Source organism: Sturnus vulgaris, chromosome Z (assembly GCF_052056855.1).
Source record: "Sturnus vulgaris isolate bStuVul1 chromosome Z, bStuVul1.hap1, whole genome shotgun sequence".
Lineage (NCBI taxonomy): Eukaryota > Metazoa > Chordata > Aves > Passeriformes > Sturnidae > Sturnus > Sturnus vulgaris.
Window position 1 is genome coordinate 7,325,973 of NC_142283.1, and position 26,381 is coordinate 7,352,353.

General features: G+C 45.9%; 1 protein-coding gene across 2 annotated transcripts; it reads right to left on the reverse strand.

Moving 5' to 3' along the window:
* Positions 1-3,415: 3,415 nt before the first annotated feature.
* Positions 3,416-25,753, reverse strand: TAL2 (TAL bHLH transcription factor 2). Of its 2 annotated transcripts, none has more exons than XM_088156527.1 (2): positions 25,643-25,753; positions 3,416-3,929 (listed from the first exon to the last, which is right to left on the reverse strand). In XM_088156527.1, exon 2 carries the CDS (start codon positions 3,917-3,919, stop codon positions 3,566-3,568), a length of 354 nt encoding a protein of 117 aa, XP_088012653.1. In that variant the 5' UTR covers positions 3,920-3,929; positions 25,643-25,753; the 3' UTR covers positions 3,416-3,565. The 2 variants fall into 2 exon arrangements, with proteins under 2 accessions (XP_088012653.1, XP_014739318.1); XM_014883832.2 differs by lacking the exon at positions 25,643-25,753 and adding an exon at positions 12,333-12,453.
* Between the last annotated feature and the right edge of the window lie 628 nt (positions 25,754-26,381).

Consider the following 26,381-nt stretch of genomic DNA (forward strand, 5'->3'; position numbering starts at 1 on the left):
TACAACTAGGGGACAGTAGGGTCCTTAGAACGAGGGATATTTTTGTCATCTGTACTTAGGTTTTACCACTGCAACGACATATCTGAGACATTTTCAGCCAATTCCAAATTACTTGGTACGTCTCTATGGCACAGGTCCAATTATCTCACAACACTGTGTTGGCATGGCTGTACCATTCCCACTTCCAGAAGAGGGATTGCCACATGATCCACAGCATACAAACTAATTTGGCATCACTTGCTGGAAGCAGAGGGCTCTCTCTAAGGTGACACTGCCTTGCTTAGTATAAATACATGCTGGACATCACACATAAATACATTTTGAACCTCACATTTGCTGATTTTGTGAGTTTTGTATGTAATTCTCTGAGACAATGCTTTCCTGACACATATTTTGTGCAGAAATTCCTCTCTTGGTGTTTATAGAACGCTCTCAGGGATGTGAGACATCCAATCAAGCATGAAACTGATACTGTCCTTGTGATCCAGTGATTTCCCATCTCTTCCTCACAACTTCAGCATCTGTCACCCTAGTGTTTCCTCTCCCTCTCCCAGCCTCATATTTGGTTGGGGATTGGATTGTTAGGCAGAAAAAAACAGCTTTACATCCTAAGCTCCCCTCAACTTTGCATTAATTTTTATATCCAAACCTGGACTCATGTTTGAATCTTTAGGCTGAGCCTATCTGAACATCTCCAGATGACAATGGACTCCAAACTGATTCTTCGGAGTGTCTTATGCTTTTTAAAATGAAGTTGATTAAAGAATAGTGAATGTTTGGAAGAGAGAAATAACAGTGTTGCACAATGAAATTTTAGTTATTTGTCTTTTTCAAAGGCTAGTCAAAGTCTTCATAGCTAATAGATGGAAATACAATATGGACTAAAAGTGTAAGAAATTGTAATAAGCAAAGAATTCCTGTCTTTATTCATCATCTGATAATGTTTCTACCACCTTGCATTAGACTCTTGCATAAGAGACAGTAGAAAAATGCTCTGCTGGAAATTACATCCTAAGGTCTTTGGGATCCTCTACCAAGTGGTATGCAAATGTAAAATGAATTTTTAGAGAAGTTTAGACCAACAAAGATTAGTTTCTTAAATAATTTATTTAGAATATATTAGGTGTTAAATAACATCATATGGGACAAAGTGTTATCAGTTGCACTGTATTTGTTCATGATGACACAGATAAGAAATCCCCAAAACACAAAGAAGAAACTTGACCAAAAAAAAGAAATCTTTGGTAGAGAGACCTAGGGAATCTACCTAGAATGTGACAGTAGGGAGCCCCTAAACTGAAAGGAGATCAAAGAATACAGTGATATAAGCAGAAGCAATAACAACAAGGGAAGGTTTTCAGCATAGAAAATACAACAAGCATGTTATGTTACAAAATTGCCAGGTTTTCTTTCCCCTTCCCAGTATGACAGCTGCTCACAAGATGTTTTTCCTTGCCTTGGTGATGTGTGCTTCCTAGGATAGCAAGTGACTGATAGACCCAACAGCACCACCACACCTCAGCAGGAAGTGCTCTGATTTATTTGGACTAATTTGTCCTGCTGCAATTCCAGCAAGCTAGTGGAAAGCTGGGAGGAGGATGTGGCTCATTACCTTTGAGGTGCCATGCAGAAGAGGCTGTGGCTCCATTTAGTCACATTAAAGGTGAGCAGAGGTGGGGAGAAATGAACTGAACCATGCAAAGGACTCTCAGCGCCTTTCCACTCAGCTGCTCTCCAGGGCCATCCTGACAGCTCACAAACCCAGGGATAAGCAAATTATTAGAAGTGTTCAGAAAGGAAACCAAATCAACATGAACCCTTTCAGCTTTTTTTTCTTTCTTTCTTTTGGTCAAAATCTGTCCACTGGCATGCCTGTACCTTACACCAGCACTGGATGTGGTGAGCTGCATTCTTGTCAGACCTTGGCTTTTGTCAGTGCTGAGAACAGCTCAACATTCCCATAGCAGGAGCCAGCCCTGGCTTCTTTGGTGCACCTGGTGCTTGGTGAGGCTTTGAAAGGCAGCTCAGCTTCAGGTGCCAAATCCCCTCGTGCAGAAAGGCCGTGCTGCATGCACAAACCCTAGTTCTGCTTTCTGAAAGCACCTCTTTGTCTCATGAACAAACAGAAATAGCCCAGGGACATGCCTTGGCCTACAGGAGCTACTTTTCCTCACCAGTCATGAACAATTGTCTTTCCTAAGACTTGACATGTACCTTGGTCCACACGGAAATCAAGAGGCACTTGTGTCAGTGGGAGCAGGATCTCACCAGAAAGCCATTCTACTTAAACCTGGTGTCATTTTCTCTTCTGTTTTGGGCTGCTCATAAGTCACATGAGCAGACCAGGCCTTGGCTGGCACAGGTTATAGCTCAGGAAATCAAATTGGAATTTTTTGTGGGCAGCAATAACCCACAATGGCCATTTTCATGAAACCTCCTTTCCTGCAGCTTATCATGGAAACCCCTACACTTTTCCTACAGGGAAGTGACTCACAAATGGAAGATATTTACAGGAATTTCTTTGTCCTTGCTCCATTGGCTCATTTGGGATGGTATCCAGGTGGGAGAACCTCAGCTAGAGCAGGTGAAAGCAGGGAGTTTAAGGGCAGGCAGCAAAGTAGGCATGCACAACTATAGACATGGTTGTGTCCACAAAGGTTTTCACAGTGCATCACTGAGGCCTCTGTCCTGGGACCTCCCTCCCAAAGAGAACCTCCCCCATTGCTACAATTCCTACAGAAGAACAGAGGCATCGAGTCACCAACCTCTTTGATGGGCTTTTAAGACAGTTGGGGCATAGCTGACTATCTTTCTTCACTGCACACTGTTGCTGCTTTGGAGGAGATTTACTTTGCCTATTGAACCCACTGAAAGTCATCTATGACTATGTATTTTGTCATTTTAAATTGGCACTTTTTGCTTTAACCTAACATTTAATTTTCTTTAATGTGCTTTTCTCTGACATAAGGGATCCCTCCAGCCTGATGAAGAAACATATAGCCAGGTTCAAGGGCTAGGATTTAAATTTAAAAATAAAAGAATCAAGCTAGAAATAAGATTCACATGTTCAAGAGTGAGTGCAATTAGCCCCTAGAACAACTCATGGAGGACTATGTCAAATATCACATCTCTCAAAATATTTCACTACCGAGGCCAGATGTCTGTTGTGGACAAATTTTGTGTCTTAAGAATTATGCTGTCATAATTCTTCATCTCAATAGTGTTTCCTTGAAATAGCATGGGAGAATAATCTCTTTCCCTATCAGAAACACTAAAGGAATTTCTATGCCCTGAGTTATGAGGAGATCTGGGCAGAAGACTCTTCTGGCTTGGACTCTGCCATGACAGCACCAAATCCTTCCAAGCTCCCAGAGACCACAAGTTCTCCGTTTGGACTTCCAGGATTTTGCACGACCAAGGATTTCCTATCCTATTAAATAAAAACGCAAATTAAATAGCAATAAATATAAATAAATAATCACAGTACACAGAAGAGCAATCCACAGATTCTGCCAGGAGGGAGGGACTATCACACTAACACTGAGACTGCTTATCTCATTGTCTGCTAGGGACATGATGCCTCTGACCAACACTCTACGATATTGCTGCTCATGCTGGGACAGGAGACACCACAGTTTTCAATCAGTGTCAGCTTTTCCATGCTCTGCAAGTGTGGAGCTTGCTGGAAGAATCCCAGGATGCTGCCCCGAGCTGCCACTGCTGTCTGCTGCAGGCCTGGCTCTCCCAGGACCTTGACGAGGAAGTTGATGTATCTCATGGCCAACCGGAGTGTCTCGTTCTTGCTCAGTTTTTTGTCTGGTGGGTGGGTGGGAATGAGCTTCCTCAGCTTGGCAAAGGCACTGTTGACATTTTGCTGCCTCCACCTCTCCCTGGTGTTGGTGAAGATCTTCCTTGTCATTCTTAAGGTGCTGTAAAGCAAAGGACATGGTGAGTGAATGCAGGATACCCCTGGCTTTCACACGGGCTGCTTTTTTTGTAACCTCTGGGCCAGTGGCAAGCATGGAACAGTGGTGCTAGGCTTCCAGTTTTTGCCCTCTCTGGCTGGTGCTCTTGTCCTGCACGTCCTTCACAGATTCACTCTAAAGTCATGATCAGAAGTATTAGAGATGCAACTGGATTCCAGAGTTCAGTAAGAACTTCACAAAGGAGGCAAAGGAGTTTAATTTCCTTATACAAGCATTTGGTGCTGCTACAAGCCCAGCTTCTCCAGGCTCCTCAGAGTTCCCCTGCAACAGAATTCCCAATAGACAATGTAGTTGTCATCCCACCAGGCTGCATGAGAGCCACACAGGCACTTTTTATGGGAGAAAGCAGGCAGATCCAGTGCAGAACACATCCACGCTTTCCCAGTCTCCTTTCACACCTCCCTGGAGTCTGCACCCAGCTGCCCCGAGCTTGGTGATTCCTGGCTGAAACTAAGCCAGGTAGACTTCACCATGGACCTTCAGTGAGCAGCCAACACCACAGATACGTGTGACTGTGGTTATTTCTCCAGGGCTGCACCAGTCTGGTTCCCTGCCCAGCCCACAGTGACTGCTCGCTGATGGTATCAGACACTTTTCAGCCTGGCTTCTGCTTTAGCCTCTGAGAAATGCCAAGACTAAAGCCACAAGTGCTATAAGTGCATGAGGGAAAGTCTGATTCCTACAAAGCATGCTGGCATCCCAGACAAAACCTCTCCCCAGTTGTTCCCTGTCCACTCTCACAGAGCCAAGCAAAGGCAGCCCTGTGCCCAGAGCAGACCTGGCAAAGAAGAGTACTGAGGCAAAGAGTGCACATTTTAAATGCCATTTACCAGAAAGACAGCCAAAAGATCTTTGTATTGCCCTAACCCTTCTCCCACCACCATGGGAAAGTGTCTTCCCTTCTCTCCCACAGCCCTGGAGGAGACAGACTCCATTTCTGAAGCAGATATTTATGCCAATGGCACACAGACATTTGGAGCAGGGAAGAGCTATCCACAGCCAAGAGACTAAAGGACAAATGTTTCCACTTACCCTCTTATGCATGTGAAAACCTCAGCTTGTTATACTCATTGGCAAACCCTTGTTTACTGTAGTCCTGTAAAGGGGAGTGGGGAGCAGAGGGAATAACATCCTTCATCCCCAGGAAGAGGAAACTTTGGGATGACAGCCCAGCTGTGATCCTGTTGCCATTTGAAGCAGCCTTACATCATGTAAGACACTCGGGGTTCACCAAAATACACAACGAAAGTCCAAGGGAATAAAGAAACACAAATGTGACTCACAATTTAATTGGGATGCCCTGTCAGGGAGCCAAGGCAGGGAAGTTCCTGCCCAGTTCCTTCATCTTCCAGTTCAACAGGGATTGCCAGCTGCCAGGGGAACACAGCTGCAGCACTATAAATCCTGTCACAGCTGTGTTCAGGGACCTCTGGTCAGGGATGCAGCCAGTACAGGAACAACCCTATACACTGTAAATGGTCATGCTGACACCACCTCACAGGCTCCTCTTGACTCTGGCCTTTGCACTGCTAATACATTTCTATTTTGGTAGAAGTCTGAAATTGCTGTCATACCTTTAGGGGATGAGAAAATTGTCACATCAAAATGGCCTTGCTTCATGAAAGGCTCCTTTAAAAAACAAACCCTGTTATTTCAGGCTGCTGAGAGTTTTTCTCGTCTTTTGTAGACTTACATTAAGACTCATTTCTTGATCCAAATGGGGATTATATCTCTCTTTTTTTTTTTTTTTAATTGTTCTCCTGCTCTTTGTATCATTTTTGGTTTATGCTGTGGGAACAAATCTGCTTGGTGCTTTGCACCTACCTCAAACATGTTGCATGTACCTTTCTGGCAAGAACATTGCCACATCAGTGGTACAGATTTAAACACTGTCTTCCAGCGTTTCTCTGTACTGCAATGTTTTCAATGCCCAAGGCAAAAATTTTGCCTTCACAGATTTATTCTTCCAAGCAGCTGCTCAGATCCATGTGAAATGCAGAATGCCACCTGCTTCTTTTTCTGTCTTCTGTTTTGGTGTTTATGTTGTTGTTTCTTTTTTCTTTTTTTTTTTTTTTCATCTGAAGACATACTTATCTGTCCAAAGGTAGTTATATTTTGTAACATAGGAGAAGTTATTTGGGCTTCCTTTTTTCTTCTAATGGGTTGACTGGACAGTATTTTGCCAGGCCTTTGGGTCTCTGCACTGTAATTCTGCCACGTGGGTCAGTGTTTGCTGAGTACCTGTTTACATCTCAGCAAAAAATACGAAGAGAGATTCTGCTTCTTGTCTTCCTCCTGCTGCAGACAGCCCCCAGCACAGCACTCTAGTAAAGTAGGTCAACACCCAGCCCTGGTGCTATGAACATGCCCTCTTGTCTTGTTAGTGGTGCTATTGGTGGAAAAATAAACCCAGCCTACTCCTTCAGTCATGCTTTCTTTGTCTCTCTACTCATGCCTCTGGAAAGGACAATGCTACGTTTGTGGTCACAAGCCTTGTCAGCAAACAGATGCCTTTGTGAGAACAGCTCCTGCTTTACACTTCAAAAACGTGTGTTTGTATTTCTGACATTTATTCGAGATCAGCAAACAGCAGCTCCTTTCCTTTCCCAGTGCCTCCTCTTGCAAGGATAGCTCTGTGGGGAGCTTTGTTTCAGGTGTAAGCCACTTCAATACGTCTCTCCGCCTTAAATTCCTCTCCTTTTTGTCTTCACCGGTGTGGGTTTCCTGTTGCTGTGCTTGGAGTTTCCAATAGAAACATAGCAGAAAAAATTATTCTGGTCCAATCCTGCAGTAAATATAATGTTTCAGCACAGCTTTTTTGCTCTAGTCACCTACACATCTCTCGAGTTCCCTGTAGCCACAGCACTTTCTAGTTAAAATGCAGCCAGTTTGCTGGCAAGGGATCTAATTTCCATTTCTATTGTCTAGTTCCCTTCCTTCTTTTCCTTCCTTCTCTCCAACCCTTTTCACGAAACTTCCAATATATTATTTGGCACTTCAGGTCTTTGCTAATTTTGCACAACCAAGCAATGTATTCTTTAACTTTCTCTGATGCATTGCATAAAATACATGTCATCTACTGATTGTGTGCAGCTTGTGTCCCACTGGTCTGTTTTAAATCTGTGCAGAAATTTGTCTGTACAAATAAAGTACAGATTTATTAACCTGCAGGTTTGGACTCTGTACTTTCTTCTCACCTTTCCTAACCACAGATGAACAGCCCCAAATTTAGCTGACAATTAAAAATCCAGGAAGGCAGCTGCTTAAATTCAAGAGGATTAATTCTGCTCTCAGCAATGTAAAACTGGACCTTTACACCATTTTCAGTGCAGGAAATACTCTGAAGGGCAAAATTTTGCACTGATGAAAGGATTTAACTCAGGTAAAGAAGGTATGTCTAGAAGTAAGAGGTAAATGCAGTTTCATGAGCTAAAAGTGCACATCTGCAACACGCAAAGAGAATTATGCAAATAAATAATCTGCTCCAAAAGCCAGAAAGAGAAAGAAAAAAGAAAAAAAAAAGGAAAAACAAGCCACCACCACCCACCAAACAGACATCTGAAGCTCTTTGCACCCTCTGCCTACCCATCTGAAAAATGTAAAAATGTGTGGTGGGCGGAATGCTGGCTGTTCTTAATGCAGCCGCGAGTTTCGCCAGACAAAAGACTGAACGGCAGAAGGGATGGAGATTTCTCCTGTAGCAGCAGCAGTTCTCACAATCTCTCTCTTCAGGCAATTCAGGCAGCAGCAGCAGAGCAGCTCAGGCACAAAGCACATCTCAGCCAGACATTCCCCAGCAAACGCCCCCGAGCCAGCGGTTCATGTCTGAGGGCTGGCAGGGGACTCGCCAGCAGCCCAGCACTCAGTCATAATTAGCAGGATGCTATTAACTAACGATCTTGGACGAGAAAGTTCCTCCCTCAAGTTATACCTCTGACCTCGGTGATGTTAAATCCATGTTGAAGCTGGCCACTGGAGACCTGCTCCTGCAAATCTTGATCAGACAGCAGATGCCTGCTGCCACCAAGAATTGGAGTGTTTCTAGTCAGCCTGCGGTGCCACACCATCACTCCACAGGGGTAGCCTGCTAAAATTGGTTATTTAACACATTGCACTGGATTCTGTAAAGTCCCCCCAGCCCTTAAGTAAATGGCAACAGAAGAGCAGATGGTGCCTGTTTCCTCTACCAGGCAGGTGCTTGTGAGCCTGATCTGCTGTGGAGAGCAAAGATTCCCTAGCTATCACTCCTTGCTGCTGTGCTTTGTTTGCTTTGCATCCCTGTGATTTGGGCAAGAGGAGAAAGGGGAAACTCACAATTTCCCTCTTCAGTTTCACACAAGCCTCAGAGTGTGGCACTCAGCTTCGTGCAGAGGGCAAGATTGAGCATGGGTATCACAAGACAAAACACTACCTATCGCTGACATGTGACTTTATTTTTTTTTTGCCATTCCCTAGGAGGAATAAACTCACTCCTTGCAGCTTAACCATACACAGTTTGCTGCGTGGCCGCTTGAGTTTCAGGGATTTTCTTTGTGTTGGGAGAGGAAAGAAGGGCAGAGGGGATAATGCTCCCCAGTTTGATGGATTGCAAGAGGAGCAGCTCACCACTAGGTACAGGCTCTTCCCCCCAGCTTTCCTCAGCTCACCCTCCCCATTGCTGCCTCCCTGCATCTCAGTCCTGACCCTCCCCAAAATGCCTCCCACCTGAAATAATCCCACTGGACAAGGACACAGAGAGATCTCAGTGCTGAGAGCTGGCAACCAGGGAGATGAAATTCTGTGTTTCTGTGGTTCCCTTGCCTCAGGCAAATTCCTTCATCTTTTTTTTTTCTTCTTTTTTTTCTTTTTTCTTCCCCTGCACCTCCTTGACCCTCCTGCTTATAAACCTCTGCAAGGTTTGTGGAAAAAAAATTGCTAAGTGTATGTAAGAATTTGTGTTTTAGAGCAGACACAAGCACAGGGTGTCCCAGCCTTGCGGTGGTGCTGGTATAATGAATGAGAAGAGCCTTTCTTGCATCCCCAGGGTGATTCCTTACACTATCAGTGAACTTCATTTTCTTCAAATAAGATGTGGGAAGAGGAGCTACTTCAGGAGTAAACAAGGGCTCCTTTCCCTGCCTCATGCCTCTGTTGGGAGTGTTATCTGACAATCACACCACAGTACACAGTAGAGCAGAGCAGCAAAAGCACTATAAAAACCAGTCCATGCTGACATAGTGATTTACCTTTTTTAGAGTCTGTAAATCTAGGACAAAATGCACATAGTAGAATATCTGCTCTTGGGAGCCCTCCAGTCTAAGGGCAGCATTTACAAAAACTCTCACAGCCACATTTGCGCTCTTACTGAACCTTTAGAAAAAGGAAATCACTGGAGCCTTCAAAAGCATCTGTGTGAAGGTTTCAGGATTAAGACATCCTTCGTTTTTGGGGTTACTATACTGCATGTGATTCCAGTTTCAAGGGGCATGTCCTTCATCTGATCCTGTGCTGCCCCTGGGTCACTGAGCTTTGTAATCAAGTTGCCCTCCCGGAGGATGCAGGTCTCCAGCAGCGAAGAGCTCTCTGCTTTCCGAGAAAAAAAGACTCCACAGACTCCACAGCATGCGCACTATGGCATCACGCCCTCTAGGCCTGCCTTGGGAAAGGAAGATCTGCAAAGCAATGAATGGGATGCCACCCAGATGGGCTTTGGGAGAGCACAAAGTATGTGGCCAAGAACTTGACAATAGTGATAAAGATGTAGCTCAATAAATGTTTTACTCTGCACATAGGAGTGGGCTTTTCGGGGGTTTGGGGGGTTGTTGTTGTTGGATTTTTTTCATGTGGCTCCCTTCTGCTCAATACTTTTCATGGTTCTTTGCAGAAAGAGGAATTATACCACAGCTCAACACAAAAAAAAAACAAACCCACTCATGGGCTGCAACAGCTTTTGCTAAGTGGAGTTCCAGTGCAATGGCAGGGGCATGACAGCTTGCTAAGCTGAGAAAGGAGCACTATGCCAGAAGGTTTAGCCTTTCTTTGCTAAAGTTGCACTTGTGTTATTTTCTGTTCCAGAGAGTCTGAGAGTGTCTTGGAAAAGCACTTCTCTGGCCTGAACGACGGTTCCTGTGGGTTTCCTTTAACAACAGTCTCTGCCAAATAAACAGCTCAAATACTACATAGAGACACCCTCCCCATGCTTTAAGGTAAACAGAGAGAAGAAAAACAGTTTGGTTCTGTTCCAGGAGATCTCCAGGTATTTTTTTTTTCTTTTTTCCCCATATCCAGTGTTCAAAATTCTGTTCCACACTGATATTTCTCCCACCTCATCGCATCACTCATTCCTGCCTCCCTCTCTCTGCCACAACGAGGCAGGAAGGCAGCTGTGAACAGCAGAAACCACTTGCCCTGCCTTTGTATGTAGGAAAGGCCACATCTTCCTGGAAGGAAGGATGTGAGGAGTGGGACCAGATGCTGTATGTCTTACAGCTCAGCAGAGAGCAGTCTGCAGCAGCTCACACTGCTAGAAAATTTTTGGGAGCAGAAAGGGGAAAATCCAGGTCTGCAAAGGGCATTTGCATCAGAGGAAGTGTAGATATTTATAATTTTTGCATGTAGCCTCCAAACAATATTTGCTTTTGCATTCTATTCAGGTCTGCTCTGAGGCTGGTGGCAAATCTGTCTGTGACTACAGCCAAAGCAAGACTGAAGGTCTGACAGCATCCAGTGCTGAGCCCTGTCTTCCTGCCAAAGCTCAAACCAGGCTGCTGGGTCAAACTAGTGCCTGCTGTGCCTAAGACACAAGGTCACCATGAGCACAGAGGTGCTGGCTTCTGAAAGTGAGATACAAACCACTGCAAGACAAGGAGCACAACCCATTTTCCCCTGAATGTCTTGCCACCAACCTCTGTGGGGCTTGCTCCTGAGAGAAACAGCAGCACAAAGATCATCCCTGCCTCAACCACCTGCATTTAGTCCACAGATTTCCTGCCTGGCATGCTGGCTCTGAAGAGCACTTCATTTCTTGGATCACCTGCTCATATCACAACTACCGTAAAAATTTATGCAAACAGGCAGTAAAAACAAGTGCATTTATTTTAGGGCTTTTCTCTGGTTAGTTAGCTTTGCAGTTGCCTGTTTGGCTTTTATTTTGTTTTAGGTTTTTTCTTTCTTTCTTTCTTTCTTTCTTTTTTTGATTTTTTTTTTAATTGTTGTTGTTTATTTTTTTGGTTTTTCCTTTTTTTTTTTTTTTTTTTTGGTCTGTGTGGAATAATATAGAAATGCATGTTGGAAAAAGATTCTGAAAATTAAATATTGTCCTGTAGTGTTACAAGGAAATCAGGATGGATAGAGACAGCTTCGAAAAACACACGTGTTTTGCTGTTCATTATCTTTCTCAGGCAAATAGTTTTATGCAGAAGGCTACCCCTGGAAATAGAAACGTGTTTTATATCGGCAATTTCAAAAGTTTTTTCACAAATCTGTGAGTTACTAATATTTAACAGGAGAAATGAAATTTTTTTAGAAAAAGCTAAGCTTTTCCTCATAAGTGCACTGTTGAAATGAAGAAAATTCAAATGTCTATATATTTTACATCTATATCAGCTGTAACACAGATGACCAGTAAAGTATGGGGATATTTTTAAATATGTGAGGGTTGGAATTTAAAACTGATTCTTACACCTTTACCTGTTGACACTGTCAATGAATTTCCACACAGTCTAGTGAATAATTAGTACATGATTATTTGTCTTTAGCAATGAATTTGTTTTAAATATCAAACAGCATTGGAGAATTAATTTAAGTTTTAGTTCTGAACTCAGGGAGTCTATGATACTCTGTCTAATCCTTTTGCACCAGTGCAATACCTCTGATTTACAGCAGCTTCCAGTGCTATAAATGAGTTTGCCTAGTGTGTAATTATACAGCTATAAGAAAATCTAGGAATAGTTAAGAACAGTGATTATAAAATCACTTTTGTTTCCTCCACATCTCACCAACAACATTTCTCTCAAAAGCAGTAAAACCAATCAATACTTCCTTCTGGTAAGGTCTGACTCAGTGATTCTCTGTGGATACTAGGAATTTGGAAACTTCAGGTACAAAGTGTCTCATCACTTGATGAAGTGCAGCCAGATGTAAGTGGCTGTTTGTCAGATGAGATGCCTTACTCTTAAATGTTTGATGACAAGAACCAGAGGTGCCACAATAAGAAATGAAAATCCAGCGAATTGGCCACTGCAGAAATCCCTTCCTTTAAGGATATTCCCTGCTCTGAGGGGAAATTTTGGCTATCCTAAGAAAGTTGCAAGATAAGCCCAAAAGAGGGGAGCATAGCTGTATAGAGAAGAGGCCATTGTCACTTACTTTTCTGGAACTTGTGCCTCTGGAAACCTGGTGAGGGGGCGAACAGGCAGCAAAATCAGACCCTTCCTGTGATTCTTTCCCGATGCTTTTCCAGTGCCTGGCCACAGAGCTTGCTCTTGCTGGAGTCAGCCTAGTGCTGGTCCCGGCTGCCTCATTTATAGAGTAGCAGTTCCTTTGTCTGGCGCGTGTCACCACTAGTCCTGGCAATCCAGGGAGCTCGTTTTGCATCTCCCAGGAGATCCTCTCTCTGTCCTGCCTTTTCTCTGCTCACCACATGCCCCCTGCCCTTTCCTGGGGCTGGCGTGGGGTGGTAGCTGTAACCATCCTTTATCAGCTTTAGTCACTTATCTCAGTGACTCTGGCCAGGTCAGGTGAACTTTGCAGTTCTGCAACTGGCATCAGCAAAAAATATAATTTTCCCCTCTTTTTCCTCTTCTGTTTGGGGAGGTTTTTTTTTTTTTTTTTTAGTTTTACTTATTCATCCAGCTCTGAGCTTGTCAGTGTTTCCAGATCTGGCTCTTCCAAAAGCACCCCTTAGCATGGCTCAACTGAGGAACAGTCTGGGGTATTTATTGCACTCCCAAGCAGGAGAAAGCTCCTGCTCTGCTCTGACAGGATGTGAGGTGCAGCTGGGGATGACCATGTGCAGACAAGTGGATCCTGCACTCCCTTCTTTGATGGAAGCTCCCTCTCACTTGGCACCTTCTGCAGCCAGAGGACAGCAACAGCTGCTGCCCCAGTGCTGTCCTAAGCCCTGGCTGCCCCTCTGCCTCACTCTGTGTGACAGCAGGAGGCCACAGGTGTGAATTCACACCTCTTCCAGCCTGACCTTCACTTCAGGGCCCAGGCACTGCACTAAGGTTTAGCTCACGCTTTTACAGCAAAGATGAGTCAGCTCCATTATCCCTGTGTCTAAGATGTAGGATCAGTGAAACACAAACTTCTTTGTCCACTGCTGGGGTGTCCTCAAAGCTTCCTCTCTGCTCAAGGACAGCAGGCAAGGTGACATCTGAGTGCAAAACCCAAAACCTGCAGAATAATCTCACCCCAATCATGTGTCTGTGTCCATGACAGAGACTGGGCCATCCAGCCTCACCCTTGGCCTGGGTAACCACTCATTTATAGGTCAAACACTGGCATGGGTTGCCCAGAGAGGTGGTGAGTGCCCCATCCCTGGAAACACTCACAGTCATTTTGGATAGGGCAACCTCGGTGCAGGGAGGTTGGACTGGGTGTCCTTTAAATGTTCCTTCCAACCCAAACTAGTCTTTGTTTCCATGAAAATGGTCATAAAATTGCCCCAGGCAAACTAGCCTTACTGCAATCATACAGATCCTTTGGGACCCGTCCAGTCCTTTCTGCTCCTCCATCCACTTCTCCATTCAGTGCTGGGATTTTGCTTCAGATGAACATAAGAGCAAATAGGGAGAAAAAGAGCAAGATACCTGCTTATCCCTGGAGCAACAGGAAATATCCTGGGGATACAAAGGAGAGCAAGGGGTGAGGAAGGAGAAGCCCCAGCTCATCACCCCATTTTCATGGGACAGAAAAACTTCTTCACCCTGGATAAGCAGCTTTGGGCACACTCCACCATTTCCCTCTGCCAAGTCCCAGGAAAGCTCAGCTATTACCCAGACCAGCTCACCCCAAAGAGTAAGATGGCTCAGCAGTGGCCACCTATTGGGTTTTTAAAAGCACTGAGAATGTTTCAGCTAACAGGATTGCCCCATAAATATTAATAAGCCAGCAGTGGAATGATGCGGTTGCTCTCCGGAGAGAATGAGCCTCGGGTCCCTGCCGGGGCAGAGCTGTTCCCTGCAGAACTCGACTGGAGGTTCAGCCCTTTCACACGGTAAATTAACAGTGGCACTACAGCCTGAAAGCTGTGTCAACCGCTTCATTTAGCACAAGTGTTATGTTAACTAAAGGCCCTATTCCGGAGGGGCCTTTGGCCTCACAGAAGCCTAATTTCCATGTAATTTGCATTGGAGAGTTGGAGTGCCCCTCCTCTCTGTTACTTCCTCCAATCTATTATGTACCCAAAACCTGTCCTGAGATGCTCCAGCTAGCAGTAGGGAAGGGGGCTTGCAGGTCCAGAAAGGGAAGGGAACTGAAGCTTTTGATCCCTAACTGCTTGGATATTTGACTGCCTAGAGCTTTCAAAGCCTGTCCAGACACAGCACTGTAAAACACACTATCAGAAAAGCTTCTTTCCTTGCAGGGAGAGGGGTAGGACGGACTGCTTTTCATTCCCACGGAGGAGAGGGTGCAAACACGACAGCACTTTGTTCTGCTCTGCTGGGGCACACCAGGACCCACTGCCAGGCTCTGGGCAGGAGGTCCCAGGTGCAGAGCCAGCACTGGGAATGCTGATGAGATGGCACAGGGTTGCTGACTTTTACACCAGATTCAAGGGTCTTTTTCACCCTGTCAAAATGCTCTGAAGGGGTCATACATCAGAGTCTGCTTCACTGTGTCTTTATTAAGCTTCCTATAGAGCTGTGATTACTTGGCAACCATGAACCACACCAGTCTCATTCGTCTTCTTCTCCATACTTGTCAGTGACCTGGCAGCAAGGGCAACACATTACCAATCCATCCCTGCAGTCCTGCCATTACTTTTCCACAGACCAGCCCATAGCTGCCAGGACAGTATAGCTCAGCCAGGAACAAGAGCTGTGGAAGCAGCATTGCACCTGGTCTTGCTCCTCCTTGCAAAAATCTCTGCTAGGATACATCCTAACAGTTTCCCTGGAGTCTGGGGCAATTCTATATGTGCAACAGGTCTGGTTTTCAGCAGCCACCTGTTACCAGTCCATGAAAATTGAAGGGGACACCAAATGCATTTTGTAAGGTGTGATATTAGCAGGTCACTTCAGCCACCTCACCTCTGCACCGCAGGCACCAGGAACTGCTTGACCTGGATGAAGCAGCAGACTGAATGCTCTGTCTTATGCAGCTGCACTTTCCACGTGTGACACTTGAGAGTTGGCCACTTCCAAGAGGTCAAGAACACGTGGATGGCTGCAAAGTGTGAACATCTCAAAACTGGGTCTCTTTTTGAAAGGCATCATGCCAGGATTAAAATTCCAGCCCCTGAAAAAAGCTAGGGGAATAACCCTCATTGTTCCTTTTCCTAAAAGGAAGAAAAACTGTTTCTGGCATAGGGGACTGTGTGGTATACCAGCAGGAGCAAAAGACTTTATCCTGCTGCACAACTCCCAGGGCCAAGAGAAGTCTCTCCAAGACAGAGTGATGGTCAGATGGGCAAACAAATATTTATGGTTCTCAGTGGGCCAAACTTCAAACTCTCTCTAGCAAAACTCTTACTTGCAAGTGACCAGGATATAGCTGAGAACCCTGCCTAAATACCAGCAGAGATTTCAAAGGATGGGCCTGGATTCAAGCAATTTTTTCAGCTTTGTGAGGTGACCCAGGTGAGCCTGATGAAAGCAGCACACACAGAGTGATGGGCAGGAAAAGGACAGTGAGAGGCTGCAAACACACAGCTGTGTTATCACTGTGAGTTCAGAGCCCTGCTCTACATATGTAAACAATGAGAAACAATTACGAACATCTGGGCTCCTGCCCTTTAAAATCATAATTTAGATTAATAGATTTTGAGTACATTGAGCTGGAGGAGGCTGCTTGAGTTTCAGAATAGCAGCTGCATGCAGACTGCTGAAATATTAAACTTTCATCATATGAAGCTTTTTCGTAGCATTTTGAATCTCTTATTATTGTTAACAAAACACATCAGGGCGTGCTTTAAATTCTGGCCACACTTTCTGGCTTAATTCCAGAAGCCAAAAATCTTCTCCTTTTTAATGCTGAAACTTGCTGATAGCATTGAGGAAAATGTTTAGCCACAGAATAAAGAGACTGAAAACCTAATGTGCCTCTAAACCTTTTTACTAGGAGCAAGGGGAGAGACAAACAGCTCATTTTCCACTTGACACAGATGCACCTCGACATTAAAAGTTCTTGGAAATCACCTAAAATAGAGGAAAGCAAGTCAGGCATCTGAAAGGATAAGCAGCTGTCACTTTCAGGGGCACACAGTGTGGACCTCAGCTAGGTTGCATGCAGCAATAAGGTGACCACTTCAGCATCACTCAAAACAGAGATTCAAAGAAATGTGAAGTTGAATTTAAGAAAATCTTTCTGACCAGAGTAAAAGCCCCAAAGGATCTTTGCCATAGGCGCACCTTCTACAACAAACTTAAAATTAATGACAAGAAGTTGTCAAGAGACCAAGAGCTTTAATTTCCTGTATGACTTCAGGCAAAACCCTCAACCCCCAGCCATCTGGATGTGATATGTTGGGGATCTCCAGGATTTTCCACAGTCTGGCAAGTCCTCTTCCTTCAAGTACAAGTCTTTGGAACCATGTAGCTTGCTCTTTGAGGTGAACTCTTGCAAGAAAGGAGGAAGTTTGCTCTGAATCTCTCCAACATCTTTTGGTGCAGGTTGCTGCATGGGAATGGTTGAGGTTGAAATCCTCAAAGGAGAGGTCCCAGGTTTGGTGCCTTGGGCTGCTCCTCTTATAGGACCAGCAGTGCACGTGTGTGCAAAGGCACACTCCAATGAAGCCAGCCTTTCAGGAGTTCATTATAATTACACAATTCATTTCATACAGAAAAAACAGATGTACTATTCTGACTCTTAAGACTGTTTTCTTCCTTCACTTTTAAAGTTACTCCATCTTATTATATTGCTGAATGATGAGTATATGCCCATATTGGTGCCTTGATGGTGCAGAGGTGGTATATTTTCAAATTTCATTTTCAACAGTTTTCTTTCCATGATTTTTAAGTACTTTCTGCTCATTTTTTATCAATTTTGATCAATACTTTTTAAAGCGTTTCTGTATTTCAGATGCTCAGCTGGTACAAGGGATGAACTTTCATCAGTTACAGCACAAAACAGTGCTGATTTGCAGCATGCAGAAATCACCCCATTACCCTTTTAATTCACCTGTATTCCATCACATGACCATGCTAAACACCCCTTTACTTTCCACTGCCTCTACAGAAGCCAGCAGCAGACAGAGAAAGGAAGACGAATTTTAGACAAAATTCCTCCAGCTGTGCAAGATGCATATCTGATCATCCGTATTTTCAAAATAATTTTTCAAGGTTAGGCAGAAGTCCCTAATAGTTTGGACCAGGGTGTTCACTTTCCCCACCTGGCCATGAATATTGTTGAGAGCTCATATCCCAGTCTCTGATACCATTGCACAGGGAAGCAGCCCCATTGACACCAGAGAAGTCCTTTGTGTGCACATCAGTGTGTCCCCACCCTACCAGTGTCTGTCACAGGACCCCATGAAACCTTGATGTGCCCTGTGACCTGCTGGACCCATCAAACCTGCAGGATATGAGCCCTGTTTGTACAAATTTTAAACAGCTCCTGAGACATCTTTACCTACCCTGAGTGAACAAGACATAAATATCAGGATGTGTGTTCAACAATGGAGAAGGACTGGGGAGCAAATTCTCTTGTCCATCTGTGAGTACCAAAAGCCCAGTGCAAAGCCCTGGTTGTACCTGCCACAGCGGAGGTGGCCTCATCCTTGTCACAAACAAATTGCATTAATCCAGGAGTATTTGCACACAAATGTAGCTCAGCTTGGTTTTCTAGGTCATTTTCAGTGGGCACACAAACAAACTCTCAGCTCCTCTGTTTTAGTTACAACTGACCTCCCTTGCCTTCTCCAGCTTTCTAGTCCAGTTGGTAAAAAAATACCATCAGTTCTCTGTAGATGAAAAACGTGGCAGCCTCAGAGACCAAGTGAGAGCCATAAGCCACGTTCTGAGCAATGGTCAAACTTGGGGAAGGTGCTGGTGGGACTGCCTGGGTTCCTGGCCCGTGTTTCGGGAAGACAGAGCCAGAGGAGATTATTACCTTGCCTGCACTAAAGCACAGGAGCAGCTTTGGGCTAATACAAGTCCATGCTTTGCAGGTACAGATCACTTTTGGTAAGCTGTTCCTTCCTTCAGTTTGGTCACTGTGCTCAGGGGATGAGTCCAGGCTGGTGACAGCATCTCTCCTCAAACCTTGTCTGAGGTGCTGGGTTTTCCACTGTTAATGAAGGAACTCACATCACATCACAAATGCAGAGTAACAGGCAGGAATCACAGAAAAAGCCGAGCTGGAAGAGGCCCTCAAGGATCACCAGCCCAACACTGGCCCTGCACAGCACTGTCCCCAGGAGTCCCACCACGTGCCCGAGAGCATTGTCCGGGAGCACTTCTGGTCTCTGTGCTCCAAGGAGGTTGGGGATGCTCTTCCAGCACACCAGAGACACCATCCTGGGGCATCCTGGTCTCCAGGAAGGCACCAGCACTGCCCTCCCCAGCCCAGCACCAAGGCACTGTTCATGCACGGGCAGCACCCACTCCTGACCTTTGCTTTGCTGGTGTCTCCCACTGCTTGGCCAGGGCAGAATGCCTGCCTGCCTGCTTGGAAACAAAGCCCTGCTCCCCTGCTCCTCATCCCAACACCCTCTGCCCACCCCTTTCAGCAGTGCTGCCTTTTTGCAGTTTAAATGTTCCTTTTTAGAGTGCCTTTTATTTCCAGCTTGGAGAGCAGGGGGACGAGAGATGGGATAGGGATGCTGAAGTAGTAATTTACATAATCTGATTAAAAGAGGATTATCCAATGGCTGCTGAACAGCCTTAGTGTGCTTGAGCTAAAAACCTTACTATTCATTGCTCTCACCACCCTGCAGGGCAGCTGCACCTGCAGCACCAGCTAATATTCTCCTGGGGACTTCAAGGAAGGAGAAAAGCTGGGGCATATTTTTATTATTATCTGGGGGAAGGCTGAGAAGCTGCTCTCCTTGTGTGCAGCCCCTAATTGATCTGTCTGCATTAGTCACTAGGAAGATGAAATGAAAGCTGAGCCAGTTGGCATTATCAGGAACAGCCATCACCTTTGAAAAGGGCCAGCTTGTGTGGCTCCTCCCAGGTTCTCTGTGGCCAGTTCAGTGGGGCCCATCCTGGCCAGCCATGAAAGGAGCTGGTTAGTAGGGTCCTGCACATGCAAGGACCTAAAGCACTATTTCCTCTGTGCCTCATTCAGCTGGGAGCAAACCAGGCCCAGCTCTTTCTCTAGGATCTCTAGGATCATCAAACCCAGCCATTGACTGCCAAATCTACCATAAAACTTGTCCCTAAGCACCTAATCTACATGTCTTTCATATCTCTCCAGGGATGGTGATTTCACCATTTCCCTTGGCAGCCTGTTCCAATGCTTGACAAAGATCTCAGAGGAGAGATTTTTCCTGGTATCCAATCTAAATCTCCCCTGGCACAATTTAAGGCTGTTTCCTCTCGCCCTGTCACTTATGAGAGAAGATCAATCCCCACCTTGCTATGACCTCCTTCCAGGTAATTGAAAGAAAAATAAGGTACTCCCACCCCAAGCCTTCTTTTCTCCAGGCTGAATGTTTCCTGTTCTCATAGTGGAGAGCAGCAAACTCTCCTGTAACAATTCAGCAAGCAGGCTGAAAAAAAACAACCTGAAGGGACAGATAAATGCTATGACTCCTTGAACACACTACAAAACTCAGCACCACATAAGAGCATTCACTGGGGCTGAATCCAGCTCACCCAGAAGGAATGGGAAACTTGTGAAATTCAGGTCCTGGCAAGACAAGATGCATTCAACGTCTGCTGGTTTCAACAGAAGCAGGTCTGCACCCCAGGCATACACTCATGATGAAGGGTTGAAACTCCAAACTGAGAAACATGTGAACTCTAGAATGGACAGAACTGGGCACACAGAGATCTTCAGCTCAGGAGAAAAACCAGATAGTGTGAGCTGGAACCTCCCAAAACACATTCACGTCAAAACCAGGAAAAGAGGAAGAATTTGATTTCCCCTCCCCGTCCCCCCCCCCCCATTGTACAGAGGGACATCTGTAAGGCGGGCAACTATAAAAGGTTTTAGAACATTCCAAGGATATTAAAACTGGACTTCCTATAAGAAAAGAGACACAACCAAATTTAATCCCCACCCTCAGTAGAAATGCTGCAATATAATCACCCAAGACTAATTGTGAGTCTTTGTTTCCAGGAGCACACTCCATCCTCACAGCAAGGTCTGGAGATGCTTTACATACTCACTCGTGATTCAGACTGCTGCATTTGTCTCTGAAGACCTGCCTGACAGCTGCCATTCACAGACACCACCTAAACAGATTTACAGCTCAGTGTGCCTTCTTTACTCCTACCCACAGTGTGAATGAACAATGGAACACAGTGGCCTAGTAAAACAGGGAGGTTGCAGGGTGTGGTGAAGTCATCCTGCCTCTTTGCTCATCCAAATTTTCCTCCTCTTCTTAATGAAGAAGGGGAAATGCTTCTGTCTTCGGGGTAAAAAATAGGAGAACAGAGGCTGAGAAGCAGCCACCAGGGCACACACTGTGCGTGCACAGCCATCACCACTGAGTGGGTTGTTTTTTTTCAAGGAACTGTGACACAGAGAAATGTCCTTTCACTGTTCAACCTTCCGTGCTGGCTGGAAACAATGTCCCCTGCCAGCCTGGGCAGCAATTGCACCTGTGGGATGTCCAGCAAGGTGTCCAAGGTGTCCATGGCAGTGATATCTCCACGTTCCTCAAAAAGGTGTTTGCCAAGATATTTCCATGCTTTGGTGTAATTAATATTCCTGGGTTTAGGAGTTAAGTAGTATTTACAGAAAGGGATAACACTACATCCTGGGGTACACGAGCTCTCCTGCTTTGAGAAAGATAATCTCTGTTGCCAAACTAATCCTTCATGCTGGCATCTTCCCAGATGTCAAGAGGAATGAGGAACCAACAGCAAGCCCACTAGAATATCTGTGTGCCACATGCTGTGGGAAACCTGTTTCCTACAGAGCCTTATTTTTCTGTACAGCTGTAGCTCTATGAGGCCTCCTTACACCTCATGATTGTTGACTCTTCACCCTTGCCTCCTGATCAGAAAAGCATTCAAAATGGCAAGACACAAAATAGATGTGAAAGGAACTTGTACGTGCTGGTGGGTAAAAATCAGGCCCCTTCTTCACCTGGTCTGGTTACTTCAGGTCAGGAATTGCAGGACTAGGACCTGGTGCAGATCATCTGCCACCTCATGGTGTCCAGGAGAGGAGAACATTTCCACAGATCACAGAGACTGCAGAGACAACAGCAGCATCTGTTTACTCTGTTATGTGTTCCCAGAGAGGGGCTTTTTATATATTCCCCAGAGGCTCAGCAGCCAGAAGAAAAACATTTTCCCATAGCTGCTATTACCTTTTTTCCATGCTTCTGTCCCCAGAAAAAGCAGCAGAAGTATTTAGCTGCCATCCATTCCCCATGCACACAAACTTGACCCACATGAGGCACAGAAAATACACAGACAGCACAAACAGAAAGGAAAAAAAAATAACCTTCTCCTGAGCAGCGGGCACATTTCTCACCATAAATCTCCAACATACAAATAGCAGCAGCTCCTGCCCAGCAGACAGCAGGCAAAGTTATGGAGCAAAAATCATGCCATGGAAACACATTCAAATGTCAGGGTCTAGGTCTGCTCACAGTGGTGAGAGGGAGGGATCTACCCTGTGAGGATGCTTCTCCAGCATTAGGTGTCAGTTTAAACATTGACTGTTCTCAAAAAGGTGCCACAAACCAGGGGCTCTTCCCTTTTTCCCTTGCCCAGCCCTGTTCCCGGGCCCCTCCTGGCTGACTCCAGCTCCCTGTGCAGCTGAACAATGTTTGGGAGCACAGGACAGCTCAGCTCTGCAGCCCTGCGTTATTTATGAGTTTGGAAATCAGAGCTGTTCGGTTCACTGCCAGTAAATGGCAGTGACTGGAAGGAGGAGGGGGGAGGCTTGTGTGCAGCTCTTCATTCTCTATTCCCTGTGAAAAGGGAATCACTCCAGCTAACTGGCCCATGGAGATAAGGATTTCAGACAATCTGCATTAGCCTGATAAGCCAGGTTTGCATTTCATAAAGATTGTTTGTTAAGAACCTCAGTAAAATAAAATACAGTCAGGAGGGCTTATCAGCACAACCGATTTCCACTCACACCACTCTGCCTGTCAGCACTGACTCTTTTTTTTCCCCTGCTACAAATTAAGGTGCCTGCTTGTGTCCCAGGTCTCTGGGATGGAACACAGACCAGGGAGCAGTGGGGGAGGGCTGGGGAGGGCAAAGAGGAATAGCCTGAAACCTCACAGCTGTGGATGGTCACTGTTAGAGCCGTGGTCCTGATCCACAGTGTGTGGGAGGGCAGAAGTGCCCTTCTGGTGGGTGGTGTGGATTTGCCCTTTCCAGTGCAAGCCAGAACAGCTGGGCTGGCATCAGTGGCCTGCCCTCTTTGCACCAACGAAGGATCAGAACAGGAAAAAGGAATTTATACACATTTCCCTCTATTTCATGTTCTCCCACTTCCTCACAAAAAAATCCCTAACGTGAAGCTGTAGACACCCAAGCCCCTGTCAGTTTTTCTTCTTCCCTCTTCAAACAGGCCATAGTAAGTATATTTTGCTATAAAATAGCCTTGATGAATCATAAAAAACTATTAGAACATCCTCTGGTGCTCACCCCTTCCCCCTCTTTTTTTCCCCAGCACCTGCAGTGTTTGCAGGGAGCACATCAAGGCCATTCTGTTTGGACAGTGCTGCCTTTCCAGGACGTGGATGCCCATTTCTGCACAGATTCAGGGCATTATTCAGGTTATCACACTAATTCAGATTCAGAAAATCCTTTTCCAGTCCCTTTTGGATGGAGAGTCCCAGAGAAAGGCAGCCACACAAAAACAATTAACAAATACTAGACCTTCTATGGTTTGACAGCCAGAGCAATTACAAAGTCACTTAATCTGTATCATCTGTTGTATCCAGCTGCCCTTGCTGCACACACTTTATTAGGGTTTTTTTGGCAGAAAGACCTTAGCAAGGCGGAAAGCATCCTGGTAGGGCTTTGTATTTCTACCTTAGTCCTTGCTAATGCTGTGGAGAAATGCAACAATTAGTGCCACAGGTAAGGATGACTCTCAGATCTTTTAAGGACTCCAACCCTCAGCAGTGGTGACCATCATGAAAGTTGCATTAGCCCCATTTCAAAAAGGTTCCTCCTTTTCAGGCCCATTTGTAGGTGAAACCTGGGCTCCTGTGGCCCTGGTGGCAAAGCCTCGTATCACTTCAGTGGAAATTCTCATGAAACCCCCTTGCCTCAAAAAGTGAGATGGGAGGTGTGCCAGTCTGGTCACCTGTCTGGCCAAAATCCAAAGTATCCATCTCCAGGCTCCAAGCAGCCTCATTCCAGCCTGCTGGATGAGACATTCATGAGGACTGGGTAACAACCAGAGCATTTCAGAAGTGATATTGGGAAGGATTGGAAGATTTGGCAGTGAAAGAAAGAACAGGTAGCAATATTTCTTGGGTCTTTCCTTGTCTTGTTCACAGGAGATATTGTGGACCTTTACTCAGAGGTTAGAACACCTCTACTGTGCTGGAAAGAAAAGGCAGGTCCCTGGAGGGCTGAGGGGCAGCAGATTAATTGTCTGACTTCATTAGCTGCCTGCAGCAAAGTGGCTGTAAAAGACAAGCAAGGAAGAGGCTAATGATGGTCTCAGCACATTGACCTCAGCAACAGCTTTATCTCACAAGAAAGAACAGGGGCTTTTTCTGATCAAACACCAAATGCATTACAGAGACATCATTAACCCCGAGAAGTGGCTGCAGCAAACAGCCAGGGGCTAAAGGCATCAGCAGTGCAGGAAAGCCATCACAGGTGGCTACAGGCAGCATATGGAGGGTGTTTGATGGAGATGGGTCCCAAACTCCTTCCCTGCTTGTGTTCCTGTGTTTCCAGGTGTGTTGGAAATACGGGGATTAAGTTTACCATTATCACATCTGTAGGTGTCACCGGGCTGGGTGTGAGTGTGGATGTGCTGGAGGGCAGGAGGGCTCTGCACAGGGCTCTGCACAGGCTGCATCCATGGCATGAGCCCAGTGGGGTGAGGGACAGCCAGGGGCAGTGCTGGCTCCTGCCCTCGGCTCACAGCAACCTCCTGCAGCTGCAGGCTGGGGGAAAAGTGGCTGGAAAGCTGGGACAGGCCCTGGGGGTACTGTGACAGCAGCTGGACACGAGCCCAGGGGTGCCCAGGTGGCCAAGAAGGCCGATGGCCCTGGGCTGTCCCAGCAGGAGCAGGGCAGGGACCGTCCCTGTGCTGGCCCTGCTGAGGCCACAGCTCGAGTGCTGTGTCCACTTCTGGGCCCCTCAGACAGGAATTGAGGGGCTGGAGTGTCCAGAGAAGGGAACGGAGCTGGGGAAGGGTCTGGAGCCCCAGGAGGGGCTGAGGGAGCTGGAAAGGGGCTCAGCCTGGAGAAAAGGAGGCTCAGGGGGGCCCTTGGGGCTCTGCACAACTCCCTGACAGGAGGGGACAGCCAGGGGGGATTTGGGATCTGCTCCAGGGAACAGGGACAGGAGGAGAGAGAATGAATTCAAGCTGTGGCAGGGGAGGTTTAGGTTGGACATCAGAAAGAATTTTTTCACAGAAAGGGCTATCAGACATTGGACTGGGATGCCCAGGCAGGTGGTGCAGCCACTGTCCCTGGAGGTGTTTAAGGAAAGGCTGGATGTGGCACTCAGTGCTCTCATCTGGCTGACAGAAAAGTGATCAGTCACAGGCTGGACTCAATGATCCCAGAGGTCTTTCCCAACTTACCTTATTCTCTCCCATATATTCATGAGGATCACAAAGCAAAACAACACCACCCAAGAACACCTCCAAGTCAAGCCAAAAGCCGTACTGACATCCTTTTCCCGGTCTGTGCTGGGACTGAGTCACAGAAACACACTTTTTTTTCCAAGCAGCAGGACACCTCAGTTTGGAGGAGTGGAGGCTACATTGCACTGCTGCAGAGGATGTCAGACCCTGGGGCTGAGAAGGCATGCTCCAAGGAAAAAAACACCTCATTTTCTTCCAAATAATGCAGGACACCCCACGGCATTGTTTAACTGGGGGGTACAGGAGTATAATCTGCTCACCTCTCACCCCCACAGAAGGATGGGGAGGAGAATCAGGGGAAAAACCTTGTAAAACTCACAGCTGAGACAAGAACAGTTCAATAACTGAAAACAAAATATTAAGAGTGCTGATAACAACAACAACAATAATAATAATAATAATGAGAGCAAATCCCAAAAGAAAGTGGTGGACAGCAGTTTGCTCACCACCCATGATTGATGCCCATCCCACCCCCAGCAGCCCTCCCAGACATACCCAGAGCATGATATTCTCTGAAACCCTTGGATTGCTCAGCTCACCTGCCCCAATGGCTTCTTATGCACCTGCCCAAGGGTATTTCATGAGAAACCGAAACATCCTTGATTTAGGGTGTGCATTGCATAGCAACAGCAAAAAACACAGGCGTGTTACCAACATTTATTCTCATACTGAATCCAAAATCACAGCAACACACCAGCTACTGAGAAGACTATTAACTCTGTCCCAGCTGAAACCATGACAATAAAGAAAATTTTTCCCAGGGAATAAGACACCAGATGTCTGGTCAGTCATGCAGGGACCCCTTTCTACATAACATGACTGTACTTAAAATAAAAAAAAAACAACAAACAAACAAAAAACCAACCAACCAACCAACCAACCAACCAACCAAACAAACAAAAAAAACCCCTGAACCCCAACAGCCTGGCCTGGCTCCTGTCTTTATCAGCTATTCCCTATTAAATCTTGTCTCCCTTTCCATGTTTGTTCAGAATCCCTCTTCCAGTGTAGCTGGAAAGGTTGTTACCAACAGGTGACCAAGCCTGAATGCTGAAAATGTGAGATAATTACAGGAGCCCAAAGAGCAAACACACAGATTTTTCAACAGAAAATGCTCCTGCTGCCCCAACCAGCTCCTGAGACACTGCTCTGGACAGTGGCAGTGATAAAGAGGGGCTAGTGTCAGCTCAAGAAGAGGCCACACAGTTCAACAGTAACTCCTTGTGGAAGCAGCTTTACTCAAGAGTTTTGATTTTTCTGACAGGAACTGGATGGGTG

Bases quoted from the DNA above. Each gene is read 5' to 3' on its own strand.
- TAL2 (XM_088156527.1), bottom strand. From the start codon at position 3,919: ATGACAAGGAAGATCTTCACCAACACCAGGGAGAGGTGGAGGCAGCAA.